At 44.6% G+C, this 16,239-nt stretch overlaps 1 protein-coding gene across 2 annotated transcripts in view; it reads right to left on the reverse strand.

The window, feature by feature from the left end:
* The window catches only part of LOC109992665 (NEDD4-like E3 ubiquitin-protein ligase WWP1), a 46,516-nt gene that overhangs the window by 16,822 nt on the left and 13,455 nt on the right, over positions 1–16,239 (reverse strand). The window contains exons 5-10 of one of the 2 annotated variants that reach the window (XM_020645367.3): positions 9,945–10,069; positions 9,590–9,742; positions 9,287–9,359; positions 3,907–4,088; positions 1,552–1,996; positions 1,254–1,349 (exon numbers count right to left, since the gene is read on the reverse strand). In XM_020645367.3, coding sequence (XP_020501023.1) covers positions 1,254–1,349; positions 1,552–1,996; positions 3,907–4,088; positions 9,287–9,359; positions 9,590–9,742; positions 9,945–10,069 — 1,074 coding nt within the window. Of the gene's footprint in view, positions 1–1,253; positions 1,350–1,551; positions 2,000–3,906; positions 4,089–9,286; positions 9,360–9,589; positions 9,743–9,944; positions 10,070–16,239 lie in introns of both variants that reach the window. The other variant, XM_020645366.3, reaches the window with a different exon arrangement.

A 16,239-nucleotide genomic window follows, 5' to 3' on the forward strand; every position in this document is an offset into this window, starting at 1 on the left:
AGAACTGAATGGGGAAAGACTGCCTTTAGTGTTGCTGCACCCATCATATGGAATGACCTTCAGAGGATAGCTAAGTTGCCCTCTCTTGTTTCATACAGCGTGTTTAAAGACCTAGTGCCCAAACTACCTCAGGAAGGAAATTGCAACTGTTTCACAATGTGAATTAATTTAAAATGGACATGGTTTACATGTGTAAATATGTGTTTCAGTGTCTAGATGCTATTATTGTTTACTGTTAATATATTTAAATTTGTGCTGTTTCTAATTTTGTATTGCTGCAGGGCACCCCTGGAAAAGAGACCTCGGCCTCAGTGGGTCCTCCCTGCTAAAATAAAGGATGAATAAAAAAATAAAAAAAGTATTGATGCATTAATTTTTGCGTAATGTATTTTGCCCATGTATGTTATGTAATTGATTAAACTTGAATCCAATTTATTACCGGTAAATTATAAAATGGTTTTAACCATACCTCAGTCTTAGTATTTACTTATAGTATACTTAATTATCATTACCGAAATCTTCAACCTCATTTCCAAAACCCATGCATCATTACCGCAACAGGTGTCGATTTAATGTCAATTTAATGAGTATAATAATAGTAATAGCTTTAAAATGTATGTGCATAGTATATACATTATGCCTTTCAGGTTTATCACATCATTTTGAAAATACCTACAGGTTTCATTGAAATATCAAATATTTTAGGTTGCAGATTGTGGAAGGTGTTGCAGTAATGAGAGAAATCAGTCTAAATCAAATAAAAATGTTAATTTAATTATATATATAATTCAGAGTCTCAAGTAACTTTGCATGACTGTTAATAATCAGTTTTAAACAATTTGAAAATGTATTCTTATTTCTAATGATCTTGATGTTTTGAGACCATTGCGGTAATGAGATTTTTATGGACTTGTTTTGGAAAATATGTTCTAAAATGTGCTAAATTGTCAGTAAATATTTTATAATTTGTGCCCACAAACACTTAAGACCTTGATATTAATACCTAAAAAAGAAATTTGTTTAATCTAGTCTTTTAAAGATTTCATGTTGTAACTCTATGAAACCAAGATTTCATGAGAATCACCCATTTAGTCCACTTTCATACGTGGTCCTTAATCAAATACAGGTTAGATCATTTGCTATACAAGTCCACGTTTCCATAAAGTGGTCCAGTTTGTAATCGTGCTTAAGCACAGTACAGGACAACTTTGCAAGAGAGAGTGCGCCCTAAGAGACAAATCATGGAGCCTCACCCTGGTGGTAGTGGCTGTGGTCTCTCCCAGGTTGTAGTCCTGGTGTTGTGGTCAACGTAGTACGTTCGCCCATGTGGGTCTTTTCTCTGCTCCCACCTTCAACACACAAAAAGGACATTTTAAATATGAAAAAAAAAATCTCAATAAAGCTGTGAAAAGAGGACATGAATAAGATTCTCTACATTTATGTCAATAACAACTTTACTTTTAAAAATACAAACAATATCTCGTAATGTCATATTAGCTTTAAATAGAGTGTGAGTGAAAAACATGGGCAGGTGCAGGTGTGTTTTTTTACCCTGGAGGAAGAGGATCTGGGGCCCCTGAGTTGGGGACCTGCTGTCTGGGTTTGGCCCCGTCTGTAGTTGTAGTTGCACTGCTGTTACCGCTCCCTCCTCCACCTGCTGAAGCATTAGTTTCACCCGGAGCTGGGGAGGGGGAGGACGCTGAAGAGGAGGTTGTGACGGCGGTGGCCCCCTGTGATGATGAGGAGGAGGACGAAGCGGCGGCGGCAGCAGCAGCAGAAGGCGCAGCAGTGCCATCAGAGGGTTTAGCAGCAGAGGTGGAGGAGGCTGGAGCCTGTGTGGAGGAGGGAGCGGGTGGAGATGTGCTGTCTGTTGCTGTGTCAGAGTCTGGCACGGTGGAATCTTGATTGCAGTCCTCTTGGTTGTCTGCAGGGGGCGGCACATCACCTGTGGTGGCAGATGACATCTCGAGAGAAGCATCACAGGATTCCCCGTTTACTGCTGAGAGAGAAACATGATGATGATGCTTCATGCAACAACTAAACAACATTCATAACTGGACATCAGACAAGTGTCAGGAGAAGATTTTAAACACTTTAAACGGGCAAGTATAAATTTTGTTTTTTTTATCCTTTCGGCTACACATGATTTAAAGATCCCATGTTCCCACACTGTGAAATCATTGTGGCATGGGGGGGGGTCTCTCAGTCTAGCTGAATCATCCAGTGCAGGCGCAATCCCCAAAATAAGAGTGCCAAGAACTGGGGACCCCTACTGGCCCATTAAAGAGCTAAAGCCTCATACGTTGTGCACAGCCGCATGCATTAATCAAAACACTTGCACTAGAATATCACCGAAGAACACAGCAGCCTGATAATAATTATGTGTCCATGTACATTTGTATTTACAAAGAGCAAAATACACCTACATTGTTGCAGTCTTTTCAACTTACATTTTAAGGAATTTAAAGACCCCCTCTCAGTGTCTTGCGACCCCCACGTTTGGAACCCCTGGCCTAGTGCAGTGTTTCCCACACATAGACGATACCTGGGCGGGTATTTAAGGCTGCTCAAGTATATTTCTGACATGATTTATTTTTTATTTATTCATAAAATTGTGGTACGCACAAGAGACAGAGAGGGGAGGGGGACAGAGTGCAAGATCGGGCGAGGATCGGGCTCACTGAGCGCACAGAATTTAAACTGTACCTGAGCCCTCGGCAGCTCCGTGCAACACAACAAGATTTAAAACAAATTCCCTCTTGACTCCTGCAGAGATAAGACGCAGCGAAACCAAGAGAACAGAATCACATCAGCTACAGAGAGTGAGAGAGAGAGAGAGAGAGAAGGTCCACTGTCTGTTCATCCCTCTTTGAGGGACAAAACACATTTGATATAGATACAAACCTAATATTAAAATATACCCTAAGATAGGAGTAAAATAAAAAAAAGTTGACCCCCCTGCCCCTACCCCAGCCACCTCCCAGGTTTTGCGTAATTCTGTGGGAACACTGCAGTGTTTCAGACGATTATAATGTTTAAGATCGGCTGAAACTGTCCTCATGTCTGAGGTCTCCCACATTTTAAAAATAGGTTAAATCATTAGTGTGTAGCCAGTTGAACGTTTTACAAACCATCAGATCATTTTGGAATCAGAGCTGGTTCTCACAGCACTAAAACATCTAAGGAATTACCTGGAAGTATTGTTGACTTCACTGCGCAGATGGAAAAGTCGAGCTGTTTACTGTCACTGTTTCATGTGATAGCAACACAAACACAACAATGTAACATGTTAGTTTTGGCTACCAGAGTTATTTTACATAAACTCCTTAATAGATATCTGGAATTATTTATTATACTAAAGTGAGTCCTGTGACTGGTAAAGAGTTAAAGTTTTGTCTTCCAGCCTCGGCTCAGTGCAGTCGATGTGCCGATCCTCTACAGAATACTGCAGTCTGCTCTCCTTTTCTCTCTCTTTTTCTCTCCGGGGAGTTTTTTTTCCGACAGAGGTGCTGACAGCAGCAGAGATTGCAGGCCTCACTTAATGAAAATTAATCTACTGATCTTCTCTTCTGTTCACTGGGGCCGAGTGAACCATGAAAGAACTTTAAGTGGCCGGAGACCAGCGCAGGCAGAGAAACCTGCTGGAGAGATGCATGAGCACCTTTGAGGCTGCTGGGTAAAAAATGTGCATTATTCTTTCTTCTTTTTCTAAAGAGTCCTAAATCGTCAAACTTCCTCACTATTTTTTGGTCCATACATACAGTTCAGCTGTGAATTCTTAAAACACGGCCATTCATAAAGAATTGTGGCAACTACTGGGGGAAAAAAACATGCAAGCTGCAGCATTTCGTTGCGTTGAAAAGGCTGCAAACACAAGAATTATTGCAAACTGGAGATGGAGCTCACCTGTCCTGCTCTCTGTGTCGCTGTCTGACGGTTGGTGCACTGGGGTGGAGTTGGGCGTGGCGTCTCCGTTGACCACATGACTCAGGGTGGGGCTGCAGGAGCTTGAAGGCATCTGAGCGTCCAGACCGTTGGAGGCCGAGCAGGAACCTGACCTCAGGCCGGGGTCTGTACCATTCACTGAGCTGCAGGAGGAAAACACACACAGGGAAAAGGATTTAATTTAGAAAACAAGAACAAAAAACTAATCTTTTTCTTCCAGGCTTATAGATTTGATTCACGGAGGTTACTTGGGTTAAGCTGAATGTGTGTCACTGAATGTGTGTCACTGAATGTGTGTCACTGAATGTGTGTCACTGAATGTGTGCGGACGTCAGATGACAGACTCCAACTTGTGTGACATTGAGACTATTGTCTCGGAGGGTAAAACGAGACATAAAGGGACGGCGTGGTGACGCAACAGACACGGCTGAAGAGGGCCTTTTGTATCCCGGCAGAGTTCAGTCAGTGCCACAGACCGGCACACACTCAGGACGTCACAAAATCTGCCATATGACTCATGTCCAGCCTTTGTATGTTGGCAGGAGGAAGGTTGTTAGCCAGCAGTGAGAAGAAAAAGCAACAAGTGCAGACACAGTTAAAGTTCATTTGACTTCTCAGGATAAATTCATCATAGTTGTTACTTTACTAAAACCACTAACAGCTGTTACAACGCTCTGTTGAAGGCCACCAGACCCCATCGACAAACAGTCACCTTTAGGTCAACCGTCGTCTACCACGGCCTTGCTATTTTAGCTTCTTTGCAACTTTGGTGATGAATGGTGAATAGACTTGAGCTTTTCTATTTCTTTTCTAGTCTTCTGACTACTCAAAGCACTTTTACACCACAGGTCACACCTACACATTCACACACTGATGGACTAATGGTAGAGGCTGCTGAGTAAAGAGTCCATCAGTATTAACTCATCCATTCATACACATTCACACACTGCTGTGGACGAAGCAGCAGGAGCAACTTGGGGTTAAGTGTCTTGCTCAAGGACACATCAGACATGTTGCTGCAGGAGTTGGAGATCCAATCTTCCACCAACCTTCCGATTGAGAGACGACCGACTACCACTGAGCCACAGTGGTGTTTTAAATAGTATGCAAGGATCAAACACAATATTTGTGCAACACACAATAATGCAGAAACAGGTCTATAGAGAAGATGTTGACCTCCTGATGAAGCTCGGATGAGGCCGTTATATCTGCTCAGATAAATATTTATATAATATTTTGGCCCTTAACAAACTTAAGCCACTCTGCAAAGAAAGCAACGGCAGGACATTTAAACATCAGTGTTTCAATCCTTCCAGTATTTGTGGTTCATCCATATTATTTGAAACTTATATTGATGTTTAAGTATCTATAGGTGAATCAGACTTTGATGATGTCGTATTAAAGTACGATGCAGGGAAAAATTTGAAACACAGATTCTGATTTAACAATTTCTGTGAGTGGGATCACAAACAGGACAAAGAGGATGAGAAACTCATTTGTTCCTGCTGCCATCACTTTTATATACCACTAACTGTGTTGCCTCTGTTTCCATCTGTTTCTTATCAACTGTATTTATTTATTGTCCATTTTATGTTGTGTGCTGATTGCGGGCTGTATGTATGTATGTATGTGTTTTACTCCTGACTGCAAAACAAATTGCCCTCTCGCAGGGATAATAAAGACAACCTTGAACAGTTTGAGCAAAATTCAACACTTAGAAAGTCAATGTGGAGTTTTTAGACTAGGCTGTAAAACATCCTGTCGGATGTCCACATAACCACCGCCGTCCTCATTCATGTACGGCCTGCTCCGACCTCCACCTCAGCAGGGAGGAAGTGTGGATAACAGGAACGCGAGGAATATAAAAGGAGAAATCCGTCCTGAATATTATCCTATTTTTCTTTAGTAACTTAACAATGAGTAAGGTCTTTAACCTGCTCTTTTGCAAAGCGCCTTGAGATAACATTTGTTACGAATTGGCGCTCTACAAATAATGATTGAAAAGAGGCAAATAAGGCAGGAAATAAAGATATACCCGTAGAAATAAATAAACTAAGGGAAGTAGGGCTGATAGATTAAAGAAGATATGTGACGGCAGAGAAGATGACGTGAGACACGTGAGCGTGAAAGTGATGTGAAACCATGAAGGACAAAAAGAAGAATGGCAGAGTTCACCGAGTAGCAGCTAAATTTGTCTGACTCATTCGCTACGAGACGAGGCAAATTTTGAAAAGGAGCCGCGAGATCGAGGCTGAGGTCACATTCTCAATTTAATGTTCAAATTTCAAGGCTAATCATACGCCAACAAAGACCCTGCACAGCTTTTCAAAACCCTTTCAAAGAAGGATTTAACTACTCTGGAAAGCCTCCACACCGTCGATCTTTCTCGCTTTTCATTGCAACACAAGAATACTGGGCGTGAGAATTAGCAGAGGACATTTTTCCTGATATGTACACTTTCACATGCAGCACTTTAACAGCTGTCACAGCAGGTTTCTGGATGTTGCAGCTTAATGTGATCCAAGTTTGACTTTCCTCCAGAACGATGTTTGTTGTATTAAATGTTCTTTTTTACTCGTGTTAAGGGGAAACATTTGACTGGAATCTGATGGAAGTATCTGTTTTTCTTGATTCCAGCTCCGTCAGTCGGACAGAAAAGATTCTGCTCGGGCAGTTTCACAAGTTTTCTCACAGTTAAAGTCTTAATAAATAAAATGTCTTAATGCCTTTCAGTTTGGATGTTCAGACAGAAATTACTCTTTCAGTTATTTAGAAATGTTTAAGACCTGAAACCAAATGAAGGAGCTTTATTAGAGAACTATTATCAGTCTGAACACAAACCCACGCAGGGTCTCTGGCTGTGTTTGATAGTGAACATACTTTTATTCAACCTAAAGATGATCTGTAATATTATGATGAGTGGACACTGATATAAGAAAATGGTGAGCTGTAGCTGTGTACGTGCCAAGATAATGTTTCAAATACACGAGGAAGCCAAAAACAGATGTCTTATATTTGAGGACAGTTTTTCCCATTGGTTCATTTAAGGCCCCGTGACCACTTTTTCCAGGCAGAAAAGCTCAGACTGTGCGCCCATACATTTGGAAAAGAGCCCTGGGGACGTCAACAGCGCTTTTCTGAAAAACTTGCAGACTGGGAAAAGAATATTACGCCGTCGCAGAATCAATCATCTTGCTGCACATGTTGGGAAGGATACCCTTCAACTGGTGTGATGGTACGAAAGGACAGCCAAGAAGTTAGTCGACTACAACAACCACATTCGTTTCAAATGTGACTCCAACAACTCACAGACGACTACCGGCGAAACTAAGCTAACGACTCTCATATGAGTCATCCTTGATCATTAGCATGCTATTGAGCCAAAGAGGCTTACATTTGTAGCTCCGTCCACCAGTTATTTTAGAACTGAAGAAGCCTTTCGGACAATGAGAGGTGAAATGTCCTCAAGATCTTCAACCAAGTCCAGCTGCCTTTGGCTCAAACTTCCAAATATAAATGTAAAAGACGTGATTAAGGCGGAGCTCGCGTTACGGTACTCTTACTTTTCATATAAACTGTGTGCAGCCTCGTTGTCTTCATGTGTTAATCAAACAGAAATAAATGTGTGTATGTGTTATTTTAGTTGTCTTGTTAAAGGTTTCATCCTTTGGATAACAACAACAGGGGAAATTATATATACCATTAAGCTCCTTTCGTGTCGTACTGATTAGTTTAATGTTTCGGGAACTCCCAGGGAGGGAACTCCTCCACGCTTTCAAAACACTCCTGTTTGTGTGTTGCAGTCCTCTCAGCAACTGCAATGCAGAGACGGAGCCAGGCGGCCACAACCCTCCCAACCCCCCCAACCCCCCCACCAGCCTCCCGTCTGTCGAGCCGACGAGCAGACGTGCCTCCTCTGTGGCTTTCCAATAAAAACCCTGTTAGCCTGACTGAAGGGCACTTTTACGGGGTGACAGATAATCAGGATTGGCACCAGTGGGGCAGCACGCAAAGCGGGAGTAGGAGTAGGAGACAGGACGAAGGGAGGAGAGAACACTGACAGACGAGACAATAAGCTGTTTTCAGGAAGAAATAAAAATCACAAGCCTTTTTAACTGGTGCAAGAAAGACAACAGCATGTAACGGATTAACTCTGAAGAGTATCATTAGCCATGTGAAATATGTCCTCATGTCTTCTCCCTGGAAACTTATGAGTATCCTGCAAACACACATCTCTTTGCAGCCTGTTAGCATTCCTCCACTTGAGAATAAGCATGCTCATGACTTGATGGAGTCACTCTAACCCGGCCAACGACCATTTTAGGAGAAGTGAAGCAGACAGGCTGCGTTTCAATAGCCACACTTATGATGATGATTTATTAAGCTAGAGAAAAATATGTCCTAATAAATGTCGATAGCAGTAAGCCAAAAGTACCAAATAAATGTACAACATATATTTGCATTTGGCAGTGTGCAAACCTGCATGCTTCTTCATCTGTCCTCTGCACAGTGAACAATCTGAGGGCGTTTTCACATTAGGCACAGTTTTCATACCGTGCCCGAGCACTCCCCTCTCCCCCGCTGGTCTGCATTCACATTAGTAACATTGTTCAGAACCGAGGACACTTAAGTACAGCAGGGGGCAGTGTGAACACAGTTGGTTTGCAAATCCGTCCAAGGAGCAGAAAAATAAAAAAGCAACTATGGCAACCGCTCGCAGGCTGTGTCCATCCTGCTCACTGATGATGCTTTTGTTAATTCTGAGAGGCCAACAGCGACCCTCTTCCTACTTCATGCAGTACCAAGAGTGTGTGGCACATTAACAAATATTAAAGGGTCTAAATCAGATTTATCTCACTTACGCCCCTCACTTACATGCACGAGCTCCGTTGCTCCAGAAGTGGACCTCAGCTCATCTCTTACATTGTGTAGAAACTACGTCGTCTCAGGTCTCATTCAGCGGTAAGTAAACTCACAGTATAAACTCCTAAAGTTATCGGTGACGCTCTTTGAGTGTGAGCTAGAGCACGCAAGAGGTAGAGAGCGAGCAGGGAGACAGGGAGGCGTCTGATTGGTTCATCAGATTGGTACCTCGTGGCAGACATTGGTGGAAGTTTTTACAGACTTACAACTGCTACAGATGATGGATTTTCTTTGTTCCTTTTTCAGAGAACATGAGTTATTAATTTCTGTCAGGACCTAAAGACAATCTCAACCAAAATCTTAAAAAGTGGATCTGGAGGAAATGACCAACCCTGTCTTTAAGTGAGTCTTCACCTTCAGGAAATAAGTAGAGCAAATTTAGAAAGGCTCAAAATATCTGATTAGTTTCTTAGCTTACCTGTTTGCCGCCCTTGAGGAAGAGGAAGAAGATTCTCCATTTTCATGGATTGCATCGCCATTCTGTTGCACTTCTGGGAAAGATTGGAGAAAATAATATTAACCCACTGTGCAAAGGTGAATATTCATTTGAATATAAAAGATGCATCATTGGACGAAGATGGTATAAGCAGAGTATTTATAGCGCCTTCCTTTTTTTATAGTAGCTCGTATTTGTGCCTCCTTGTAGATTGTCATTCTCCACTACACATGGTAATTAAACATTTCAACCCGTCTATACTTTAACGTGTAAACACTGGCTCACTGGTGCCGTTTGCTGCGTTTCCATTGGTAAGAGGAGCCAGATCCTCCTGTTCAGAGACCGTCAGGCCATTCAGGTGAACAGTCAGCTCTCCTGTAGGGACTGCGACTCCTTTCTGCTCCACGCTAAGCTTCAGCACCTCCTTCACATTCTCCACTAGGGAGGGTGAGAGAGGACACATTACAACAGAGTGACATATAGAAAATCCAACAGCAAACTACTTCAAGTCATTAGAGAAGAAATAACTTACTGATCTGTAGTTTGGGAAATGAGAACCTTCTGTCTGTCACTGTTTACCACATACACCTACATTATCTAAATTATCAGACTTTTGGGTTTTGATGTAGGTTAGTCTTACATTTTCTGTCATGCTGCTCCAAGGCTTCAGTGAGGTCCAGCGTAGCTTTTCCCAGCAGAGCGTCGGCCTTCAGTGTGTGGTGACTCCATACTTTGAAATCCACCTGTGAGTGCGAGGTTACATTCCTGCAAGGACAGAGGACACACACAGACAACATAATTAATTATTTAAAAATGCATATCAGGCAACAGACAGAGTGAAAAAAAAAGATTTTCTGAAGAATAGATCGGCATAATATCTTTATTCCTCTTCCTAATATCTAGTAGGGCGTGGATCTCACGATACAATACATATCATGGCAGTACTCGACAAGAATACAGGGGATAGTCTGTACTTCCAGGTTTTTTACTCATGTTGTGTTTGGGACACTTCTGTGTGTCGGTCATTGTGCAGGAGCTCACAGCAAACAATCCTCAGTTCAGGACTAAATGTAAACGTAGTGATCGGGTCTCGTGCGTCAGTCTGTAACAGACACTAATGTAACTTCTGCATCTTAACAAAACTCCAAAAGTACTACACAAACATCAGTATTTGTAATGTGTGAATTTGAACCGTCTGTCTGTGTCTTGGCTGTGTAGCTGCAATCTGATGGGACACAACAAGACACAAAAAAGTGTGCAGATGATGCGAAAAATCTCACTCCTTCTTTCACGTCTGTGCGGAGCTGCAAATGTTTTCATTAATTCTTTAGACTGTGTTTATTAGCCGCACACACTAGCTCCCCTAACTCTGTATTATTACCACTGCTGCTCTTTCTCGCATGCGGCAGCTTTACGGTCAGGGAGCCAAACTAGTATCAAAACAGAGACATCTACAGGCTCCAAGGTTACAGGAATTTAACTCTCAGGTCTGGTTCAGTTCTGTACAGTAGGCATTTATTGGCGTTTCCACTGTCAGAAGCTGGGAATGGTACCAAAATAACCGATCAGAACTCCTACTTTTTTTGCTACCCTTCTGTTGGGGTGAGAGGTGTACTGATCCGACCCTAAATAGTGGCATTAGACACACTGCAGTCAGTGGATTGGTCGAACTACTTCCCGTGCAACAGCAGAAATAAAGTATAAACACAAAACATGCCACGTATTACAGTCAGGGGTGCAAACTCATCACGGATGGAAAAAGGTGACATGGATCCAAACTCCCTAGGGAGGTCCGGGGGCATGCCGGCTTACCTTCAAGCTAGCACACATTTCTCTCAACATCTTTACAGTATGCCACCTGAAGGCATGTATTTATATTCCTTATAATCAACATTTGGTGTGGTCATGAATAATCATAATAGTATTTCAGTATAATAATGAAATAAAATACACATATTATGCAAATTAGATAAATAAATAACAATAGTGTGAGGGTTGCATATTATAAACATGACATAATCAACTAAGGATGAAATGCAGAAGGGCACATGTGTACATTAATTCAAACTGAGCCTACAAAGTGAAAGTCATCAAGGATAGAGTGAAAATAAGTCAATGTTTAGATGAAATTTTGCATGGTCAAAGAATGAGGTCTCAAGTTTCATACGAGCTCGCTTTTGGGGTAATTAAGTAATAAATCTTAGGCCAACCTGACATTTATGAGAGGTGAAGGAGGGACAAATACAAGAAAAAGGACCATCATTCCAAAAAAACCTGACACACATGCTATGTTGGTGTGTCGATGTCGGTCACAAGATGGTTGGCCAGATATTTACCCCATTTATCAAGAAGACATGACATTGCAGTAGGGTTTTTTTGACTGCTAACTTCTGAAAATAGCATGTGGCAATGTATGGGACATGGCTGGGGCTGTGAAGCCCACGTGGGGCATGGCAGGAGCTATGAAGCCCATGTGGGACATAGTTAGAGCTATCAGGCCATGTGGGACATAGATGGATCTATAAAGCCCATGTGGGACATAGTTAGAGCTATCAAGCCCAGTGGAGGAGGCGGATACCATCTCCACACCCTCAGCAAAATAAGTATATATTGTGTAATATTCTTTGTCTTGGTCAGTCGTCTGCAGGCAGCTCACTGCTTTGGATTCTGAGAAAGATGGATAAAGCTTTCAGTACTCAATTTGTTGGTCTCCTGGGTCCAGTCTCTGAAGAAAGACAAACGAAAGTTACGTATGTAACTACGGTTCTATGAATCCTGGATGACCGCCAGAGGCAGTGCTTTAAGCACTGAATGATACCATATCGCGCATGCGCAGGTCGAGTAGCTATACCAACAAAGTCACGTGACCCCTGATGACCCCGACAGGTCTATATCTTCCGGTGTCATCAGAGGATCTGTTCCTTCAGAATCTTCTCGTGAGACACAATGATTCCGAGTGACCAGAAGCTCTGGCGGTCATCCAGGATTCATAGAACCATATTTACATACGTAACTTTCGTTCTATTTCATCCTTCCTGACCGCCATAGGCGGTGCTTTAAGCACTGGATGGCTCATACCAACATAGTCACGAGGAATCCCCACATACCAACCTCATTGCATTGAAGCTGATGAATCTCATAACAGGACCAGAACCTCGTGAAGGTGCTCGGCGATGCTCAAGAGGCCGCGGCACAAATGTCCTCCAGGGGCACCCCTCTCAGGGCTGTGGAGACACCCCTCGTGGAATGGCACCGCACTCCAGGGGGCAAAGGCCGACCGGCTGCCTGATATGCCTGGTTGATCACATCCACAACCCAGTGGGACAACCGCTGCTTCAAGAGAGCACAGCCTCTCTTAGGACCACCATGACACAGAAATAACTGGTCTGATCGTCGCATACCGGTAATACAGTTGACATATGCTCGTAAGGCCCGCACTGGGCAGAGCAGTGCCGACCGGCTGTCATCTTCACCTTGTGGGGGGTTGAACCGTGCCAGCAGTATCGGCTGATCAAGTTTTGATCTTGAAAGAACCTTAGGCAGAAACGTGGCCCTCGGCCACAAGGTGGCCCCTGAGTCATCTGGACTCCACCTCAGACACGCAGGATCAACAGACAAAGTGTGGAGCTCCCCCACTCGCTTTGCTGTGGTCATGGCAAGGAGGAAAGCTGATAACCAATGCAGATCTGCCTCCGCAAGGGGCTCGAAGGGAGGCAAACACAGATTGTCAAGCACAAGATGCAGGTCCCAAGCCGGAGCTCTCTGAGCTTGTGGTGGACGAAGCCTCATAGCCCCCCTCAAAAAGAGGGAAACCAACCTGTGGCACCCAACAGTGTTGTTGTCTACCCGAACATGTTGAGAGGAAATGGCAGCTACATAAACCCTCACGGTAGAGAGGGAGCGGCCAGCATCTAAGAGTGACTGCAAGAACTCCAGGACTCCAGGATCTGTGACAGGAGGTCCATCCTGTCTGGGAGGCGCCATGGTTGGCTGTGACAAAATCTGCACAGTAGGGGAAACCACGTTCTCCCCGGCCAAAAGGAGGAGAACCCTCTGAAGCACCGCCTGTATCAACGTAAGCGGGGGGAAAGCATAGAGGGGACCCCCTGGCCAGTCGTGAGCCAGGGCGTCCTGACCTAGTGGGCTGTTTACCTCTGTGCGGGAGAACCAGAGGGGGCACTGAGTTGTGGCCTCTGAAGCAAAGAGGTCCACTGTTGCCCTGCCGAAGTGGTCCCAGATGCTGAGCACCACCTCCGGATGTAACATCCACTCCTCCGGAGAAGGCTCGCCCCGAGACAGGAAATCTGCCACCTGGTTTCTTTCTCCGGGTAGGTACACAGCCCTCAGACTGGCCAGGCGGGGGGCTGCACAATTCAACAGGTCCCGGGCCATGCACAGCAACCCTGCGGACCTGGTGCCCCCCTGATGATTTAGAAACCGCTGGGATGTTGTCCAAACGCACTAGGAAATGCTTCCCTCTGAGGCATGGCATAAAATGCCTCAGAGCCAGGTGCACAGCCCGTAGTTCTAAAACGTTGATGTGGTCTGTGCAGGCCTGAGCAGACCACTACCCCTGAGCAGTTTGGTGTTGCCACACCACGCCCCACCCTGAGAGGGAGGCATCGGTCGTGACAGTCTCGCGACGGGCCGGAATCGAGCCCCTGGTCATGCCACTCAGCATGAAAGACCTCTTCCTCCATGGGGCCAGTGCAATGAGGCACCTCTGAGACACTGTGAGTGTCCTGTGCCTGTGCCACTTTGCATCCAGATGGAAGCTGTTGAGCCACCTTTGGAGGGGACGTAGCGACAGCAAACCTAAAGGCACCACGATTTCGGCTGACGTCAGCTTCCCCAAGAGCTGAAGGAATTTGACATAAGGCAGCTTCTTGCCCCCACAGAAGAGGGGGCAGGAAAGCCCAGGATGCTGTCCACCCGCCGACGCGATGGATAAGCCTTCATACAAGCAGTGTCCAGATCCACACCGAGAAAGGTGATGGTCTGGGAAGGAGTAAGGCAGCTCTTCTCGGAGTTCACCCTGAGGCCCAACTGGGCCACATGGGAAAGGAGGGCTGCGGTGTCCCGGGCTACCTGTGACTGCGACGGCGCACACACCAGCCAGTCGTCCAGATAGGGGAGGACCTTCATGCCCTGGGATTTTAGGGGAGACAGAGCTGCTGCTACACACCTGGTGAACACACTGCCTTCACCGACAAAGGGTATATGACAGAATAGAAAGACAGTTGACTATAAGCGGAAGCGCTTCAACTAAATGACAATGAGGCAAAACTTAATGGGGGGTAGGAGCGCAAATGCCGCCTCCACGCCGAAAAAAAGGGTAGGCACCAACAACAGGTGCTGCCAGTAGTAACAGTTAACCCATGCGAAAATGTGAGCCTTAAACGATAAGTGCTGTCAACAAAACAACACGGGTGCAACCGAGTTGCTACCCCCCCGCCGTTAGCAGTTAGCTCCGTCGGACACAACGTCGCTAACCGTAACAAACAGAAATTAAAGTAAGCTGCACTTTAATTTCAGCAACAACTTCAGCAACAACAAAAAACTGTGATACTCACAATTATGCCGGCGACAAACCTTAGGGATCACCATCTAAGGAAATTGTTGATGTCTTTGTTGGTCACAGCCAAAAACTGACCCTGCCTATTTTCCGGATTTATTAAAGACACGACACTACCAAACAGTAAATATGATCAGACAGCATGTTTAACAGAAAGGCTGGCTTGCTAGCCAGACTTCGAATCTTTCCACAGTGTTTTCACGGAAAAATAACGTTATGTAAATTGGCCATGTGCTGCACATTGCGACTCATTGAATCAGGTTTCATGCTTCTTGCGGTCGGCGCAGCAATATTGCACAATCGCGGCCGGCGAGAAGAGGGTCTGTGGCGGGTCTGAGCGCCCAGCCGCGCACCTCCGAAATTTTTGTAATGACGCAGACGAGTTCGTGCAGACCACGTTGCAATGATTGGCTGCAGGGCCCAGAAGTACTTTCTTCAGGCCGTGTTGAGCAATCAGAAATGACTTAATGTTCGCGGGGCCGTGCTCGCTGGCCGCAAGAAGCATGACGGCTCGCGTCGAAGATTTACCCCCCCCAAATATTTTTATTGCAGATCTAAATGAATCACACAAATGACCTAATTGGGATCCAAAACGGCGAATTTCACCGAAAGGTGACAAGTTTGCACCCCTGATTACAGTATTTTTGTTTTTTGGGACTAATGTCAGCGAGTAGCACCGCCCCATGGACGAGCTCTGAGGAGCAGACCTCTGCTGGATAACCTCCATTGTTGCTCTTTGTTTACTGTGGTGCGTTCTTATTTTTTGGCGGGCTACACTGTGTGGCGCTGCTATGATGTCACACTATTATGTAGCTAACGCCATCCAGCTATGCTCCGCTTACCAAGTAAGGGTACGATTGGCTGTAGAATCTCAAGCAAGGTCAGGGTTTACTGTACTAATCTGTCCCGAACCAAACCGGACCGCATGTTGGAAATAGGGCTTAACCGTGTTCCAGATAATGTGGTGTAATCGGGATGTCATTGGTCTAGATATGATATATTGGTTGTTCTACAGCCTACAAAGGAAAAAAAAAGTCTACAAAATAAATCCACTATTCTTTACTTCCTCCTTCCAGCAGCTGCTTCCCTTCAAAAAGAAAAAAACTGACCAAAAACATATTTAATTTCTGATTCTTAGAGCCTCTCTTTTTGTAAGCATCCGCCGCTCTCCTAAAATCTCCTGACAGTAACTCTTCCTCGCTGCAGACGTAGCGACTGAAGTGCTCGCCTTACATAATGCAACTTCCTTCCAGGATCCAAGCCGTAAGGAGTCACAGCAGCTCGCAGAACATTCATGCTGCAAACACAAGATGAGAACCACGGCACCATTCCGAGATATTAGCCGTAATTACCCAATTAA

Source organism: Labrus bergylta, chromosome 20, assembly GCF_963930695.1.
Source record: "Labrus bergylta chromosome 20, fLabBer1.1, whole genome shotgun sequence".
In the NCBI taxonomy this organism is placed as follows: domain Eukaryota; kingdom Metazoa; phylum Chordata; class Actinopteri; order Labriformes; family Labridae; genus Labrus; species Labrus bergylta.